The sequence below is a fragment of the Nylanderia fulva genome, unplaced genomic scaffold (assembly GCF_048542155.1).
Source record: "Nylanderia fulva isolate GAGA-0341 unplaced genomic scaffold, ASM4854215v1 Scaffold46, whole genome shotgun sequence".
NCBI classification, from domain to species: domain Eukaryota; kingdom Metazoa; phylum Arthropoda; class Insecta; order Hymenoptera; family Formicidae; genus Nylanderia; species Nylanderia fulva.
The window spans coordinates 1,476,764-1,483,029 of NW_028190543.1; the positions used below are offsets into that span (position 1 = coordinate 1,476,764).

The 6,266-nt window shown below is 43.9% G+C and overlaps 1 protein-coding gene across 1 annotated transcript; it reads right to left on the minus strand.

Annotated features, from left to right (window-relative positions):
* Positions 1-2,509: 2,509 nt before the first annotated feature.
* Positions 2,510-5,622, minus strand: LOC146721532 (uncharacterized). The gene is made up of 6 exons (XM_085486636.1): positions 5,538-5,622; positions 5,180-5,489; positions 4,883-5,045; positions 4,007-4,783; positions 3,185-3,931; positions 2,510-3,109 (listed from the first exon to the last, which is right to left on the minus strand). Exons 1-6 carry the CDS (start codon positions 5,620-5,622, stop codon positions 2,510-2,512), a joined length of 2,682 nt encoding a protein of 893 aa, XP_085342762.1.
* Positions 5,623-6,266: the final 644 nt, after the last annotated feature.

The window sequence follows — 6,266 nt, forward strand, 5'->3', positions numbered from 1 at the left end:
ATCCCACTGTGGATTCCTTGGGAAAAAGGATCTTTTAATTCATCTGAACAATAAGATCCAAAGAATAGCGGATACTCCACCAGAGATAGTTATTAGATTACAACACGTGACTGAAATTGTGAGCCAGGCAATGGGTATTTCTATTGAGAATATACTAGAGGAGATGGAAAATGCGGGCTGAAACAATGTTTTAATAAAAGCTGGTGTATCCTAACTTTCTATTCTTTCCTCACATTATCACTCCTCACTATTCTCGATGTTCTTGTCTTTGTCCACAGCAAATGTACCTTTAGGGCTAGCTCCTCACTCCATGAGCACTTGACTTTCTTAGTGGGTTCAGGACGTCCTTTGTGGATGGGTTTACTCCCTGTTTGTGCTCCACTTTCTCACCATTCTCACTTGAATTGGTGTTGTTTTCTCATCCCACCATTACACCGTACCATAGTGAGATATTGCATCCCATTGTGGGCAGAACTAGTAATACTGCTCTCTGGGTGGGTTCAACCAGGAGGACATGCAAGCGACGAACCATCCTCGGTTATTGACGTTCTAGTGGGATTAAGTGGATTGCAAACAGGACAGCCATTTTGTTGTGTACCTGCGTCTAAACATAAAATGACATCGGTCTCTGCACACAAGAGGGATGGTGAAACAAAATGAAGGTGAAATGGAGAAAGTGTTTATTTATGGTAAAAGAAGGATTGAGTTTTGCACCCCGAGGGATGGAAGTCGAGCCAAACACAAAGAAGTATGAGAAGATGTTGAGAGATGTAAAGAGGGAGGAAAAGCTGCTGAACCATACAAAGAGAGTGAAGGTGTTCAACGGGACAGATGCATATGAAAAGCTGGTTGGGATGGACATACCACAGGAGATGGCACAGCAGATTCTGGACAATCTTGTGAGAAGCAACAGAATTGTGAAGGTGAATTTTGTGGGAAGAGATGAGAGGAACTGCACGGTCTCGCTCTCCAGAATGTTCAGAAAGGAGAGTAGATACATACTGGTGGATGAGGGAAGACAGCATAGAAACTTGGTGATGAGCCTTGTGGCAATGGTAGTTGCACTTTCTCTGGTGATGTTCAGGATGTGGCCTGCCAGCATAAGGAGGTATGTGTTCTACGGGTCATATCTTGTTATGGGATTCATTGGCTTCATTGTTGCACTCGGGATAGCGAGGCTTGTTATTTTCGGGGTTACCTTTTTCACACACCAGCCTGGTGTTTGGCTGTTTCCGAACCTATTTGCAGATCTCGGGTTTTTCGAGAGCTTTGTTCCTGTGTGGAGCTACCACGGAGAGGAGACAAATCCGAAGAAGAAGGATGAGTGATAAATAAATGGTTGGTTAAGGATATAAAGATGACTTTAGACGTCTTACTCATATGGCTCCATGTTACACAGCGATGGTGGGGTTGTTTTGTGCCAGAACCTGGGATGTTGTTGGGCACCCTGAGGTGAAATGGAAAAACTTGTTGAGAGGCTGATGATAGGAGGGTTTTTGGAAGTAAGCGAGATGAGGATGTTGTGTGAGAAGGTTATTGAGGTGATGATAAATGAACCGAACATTCCAAACAGATTCTCGCCTGTTACAGTGTGTGGCGATCTACATGGACAGTTTTATGATCTTTTGAGCATCTTCAGGATCAATGGATCGCCAAAGAACCGTTCTTATGTTTTTCTAGGGGACTATGTGGACAGGGGAAGACATTCTGTGGAGACAATCACACTTCTGATGTTGTACAAGGTGATGTATCCACAAAACCTGGTGTTGGTAAGGGGGAATCACGAGTCAAGGACAATAAGCAAAACATACGGGTTCTACGATGAGGTGATGGAGAAATACGGAAACAGCGAAGTGTGGAGGATGTGCTGCGATGTGTTTGACTGCATGTGCATGGGATGTGTTGTTGATGGAAGGATGTTCTGTGTCCACGGGGGACTTACACCAAGGGCCATAACACTCAACCAGCTCAAAATGGTGTACAGGTACCAGGCGGTCCACAAGTGCAAGGAGTTCAATGACATTGTGTGGAGTGATCCGGGAGAACGCAACGGGTTTATTCAGAATCCAAGGGGTGCGGGATTCCTGTTTGGAAAAGACGTGACAAAGAGGTTTCTTGAGTTGAACGATCTCAGCCATGTTGTCAGGTCACATCAATTAGTTCTTGAGGGGTACAAGCTCCACTTCCCAGAGCTGTGTGTTGTAACGGTCTGGAGTGCACCAAACTACCTGTACAGGTGTGGGAATCTTGCAAGTTTTCTGAGACTAAACGGATCCATGGAGATCAATGATAAGAGTTTTTGTGTGTTCAGGGAAGTGGCACAAGAGCCAATTTCCGATGTGATACCCGAGTACTTCAACTAAGAGTGTCATCTAAGTTTTGTATTCCACATTTGTGGCGGGTGGGAGGCGCTTCATCCGGCAAACAGGGTTGTTGAGATGTAGCGAAGATTGGGTGAATGGAAATGAATGCTTTTAATAAATTTTCTCGGATTCAAATCACTCACGTCTCAGAGGAAAATAATCAAACCGTCCCTGTAGACAAGTATGTCGTTCACTGTCATTGTTTTGAGAATATCTTCGACTTCTTTTCTGTTCAGATAGCCTCCATCAATTCTTTCCATAAGGGTCTCACACTCCAGAATGGTCTCGTCTGGATTCTCATTCCTAAACTCGTAGAGAATGTTCAAGAGATACTCGTACTTTTCGTCTACTCCTTCTTTCGCCACTTCCAATCCCACTCTATTTTCTACATTCTCCTTCTCCTCCTCAAGCTCATACTCATCCTTGGCGTGATGTTCACTGAGTTTGACCTTCTTGTGGTCCTTAGCAATTTTCTTGAACAGTGAGCTGCTCAACATCCGTATGATCTCCTCGCCATCCCTGACTGTCACAACATCACTCATCCTCATCTTTGCATGTGCTGTAGAGAGTCTTATCATTGTCTCCAACATCCGAGGCGTGACAGAGACTGTTTGCTCCCTTGCTCTTACCTTGTCCTGTCTCAGGGAAACATAATTTTCAGATATCAACCTGGCTGCCTCACTGCTGAGTACAGGTCTTATGTTCTTGCATATCTTGATATACTCCTTGAGGACATCCTGTCTTAGCTGGGTGCCCCTTACAAAGAGATGCTCACTGACATCACCGTCCTCCCTAGCCTCTGAAATGAGGAGATCCACCACATCTGTGTGACCATCTTCCTCTCTTGCACTTCTGTGGATCTTCAAAACATGTTCTGAGACCCTTCTGTCATTCTCAGCATCGGCAATGTCCATGGTTATGAATATCAAATCAAATCTTGTGAGTAACGACTCTGGGAGTCTTACATTCTCCTGGGGAGAGGCCGACTCCTTGTATTTACCAAGAATGGGATTTGCTGCAGCTAGAACTGAGCACCGTGCATTCAGTGTTGCATGGATCCCTGCTTTTGCTATTGTAACCGTTTGCTGTTCCATCACTTCGTGGATCGCAACCCTGTCACCATCACTCATCTTGTCAAACTCGTCTATGCACACAATACCTCTGTCACCTAAAACCATCGCCCCTGCCTCCAGTCTCTTATCCCCCGTGTCCTTGTCGACCACAACTGCAGCAGTGAGTCCCACACCGCTGGAGCCCTTTCCTGTGGTTGCAATGCAAAGTGGAGACACACCCATTACATATCTCAGGAGCTGACTCTTAGCAGTGCTTGGATCTCCAACAAGAAGAATGTTTATATCACCTCGTATCCTACTTCCATTCTTCATCTTCACCTCATTTCCCCCGATTAGCATTAAAAGAATTGCTTTTTTGATCTCATCATTCCCAAAAATCGACGGTGCAACAGAGCCTGCAAGGATCTGCAACAAGTCGTCCTTCTGTGCCAACTTACTGAGCTCTCTCATGAGAAATGGCTCACAGGACCCATCCAAAACACCACCAACATGGACCTCGCCGACATCGTCTTTTCTCCTTCCCACAACATCCTTGTCTCTCCCATCCGCAAGATCATCAAGCCTGACCACACTCTCAACGTTGTTCGCTATGAGCGTGGTTCTGAACTTCGTTGGAAAAACGTTGCTGGAAAAGTTCAGACTCTTGAATATCCCATATACCCTTACTCTATCTCCAGGCTTAACCGTATCTACCAGATCGAAGGTAAGGATCACCTCGATGCTCCTTGGAAGCTGTCCTGGTGGTGATTTTTCTGGCATCTCCTGGACTGTTATTGTCTGGTGATCAAAGTACTCTGAGAGTCCGAACTCTGTCGACAGGAAGTTCCCCTCTGCATCCTTCGTGGGATATGTGAAATTCGTCATTGGGAGTTTTGTGACCATGGTACTGTCTCTGTAATCCTTTTCCATGAAAACGTTTCTTGCTTCGTTGAAATGAACACTTTTTGAAAGCTTTGGACGGACCAACGAACAGCTTGTTATGATTCCCTCCAGGACTACTAGCTTCCCAAGAAAGAGGCTGTTGAGAGATCTGGGTGTCAAAAAATGGTCCCCAAGCGACCCAGTAATGCCGAAGAACATGTGCTTGTTTGCTATTTTGTAGATCTCATCCTCGATATGCGGAAATATGTGCAGCGGGTTATCAATTATTGTGTGTGCAAGTGACTTATTGAACTCCCTTATTGTATTTATATCAAATATCACTCTTCTTTTACCAATATGCCTGAGTATCTCGTCAGCAATGCCCTCCTTCGATAAATAGTCCTTGAACACATCAATACTTTCCATTTCTCCTGAAGGCAAAGGGTGGATTCGAGATAGAGGCAAGGCCCCGAGATCGGAGGAAATCTAAAAAATAAAAAATTCGCTTTATTAATTTTCGTGTCTTACAACAGCGTTCCTGGACCTCTAGTTGTAGTACAGCTCCAAACACACTCCGTTGCTCACTCCATACAACTCCAGATCTCCATGGTCCTTTAGCTCCTCACTCCCACGTCTCAAGACAATTTTCTCAGCTGGAATTCCCTTCTTGCTGGAGATTAGCCTCTTCAGCTCCCTTACACCAGCATTTCTCTTTACTTCTACTCTCTCAACCGTTCCTGTCCTATCCCTACACACCACTGTTATGAGCTCATTCATTTCTCGCAGGGATAGCCTTCCATGGCTAGAGGACTTGAGATGTGATCCAAGGAGTCACTCTTTCAAATCAATAAGTTGAATATGAAATCCATGAGAATGGCCAACCTAAATGGTATCTCATCTATTCTGTCGTACATCATCAACCTTTCAAGGAGTCTTCTCTTCTTCTTAGGGATTGATAGATAGACTTTCTCGGTCTCCTCTCCCATGTTCAACCAGTTATATGCCTTTCTCACCCTTTTGTGGGACAATTCCGGATTGTATGTCTTAATTCTCTCAACGGCACACATCACCCCACACACAATCTCTTCTGGGTCTATTCCGGTTAATATCATCATGTCGTCCGGCAATATCTCATGAATCCCACCAACGTTGGTGCTCACCACAACCAACCCACACGATGCAGCCTCCAAAACTGCCAGACAAAAAGACTCGGTGAGTGATGTATTGAGGAATATCTCACCTTTTCTGAGAATCCCACCCATTCTTTCATGTTCCACCTCACCGAGTATCTCCACTCGATCACCCAGCTCATATTCATCTCTCATCTGCTCCACATTGTCCCTTTTAGGCCCATCCCCAACAATGATAACGTTAATCCTCTCATCTAGCCTGCAAATCATTGGTGTTGTTAGATATCTCTTCTATAAAATTCTTATTAAATAAAGACCCCTACTTATTCTAAATACAACAGTACCAGCTCTTTACTTTGCCACAAAGCTACATTATGTACCCTCACTCTTTCTTGACATATCCCAACGAGGAGTATATGTCAGAAAAGATCCTATGACCTATCTCTGAAAAAGATATGTCAAATTTAGTGTTATGAATATGTAAATATACTTTATCCTTTTCCATAAAACATATAGCCACATCACTTAATCTATCTTCAGATAGATTTTTCTCAGCTATAGCTATCAAATCACCCCTCTTGAGTTTGATCAGTTCCTTAACCAAGCGGTATATTTCACTATATCTTAGTATGTTTATCTTCTGCATTCGCTTTATTATTAGTATTGTTTTTATATCATCACACTTGGTGCATGACAATATCATGTTCATTGTTTTCTTATCCAAGTGCCGTATCACCTTGATAAGCACATCACTGCACAACTTTATCTTCTTCTCCGATTCCATTGCAGCTACTCTACCTTCCAATTCCCTATTTTATCTTGCAAACCACTCATTGGTC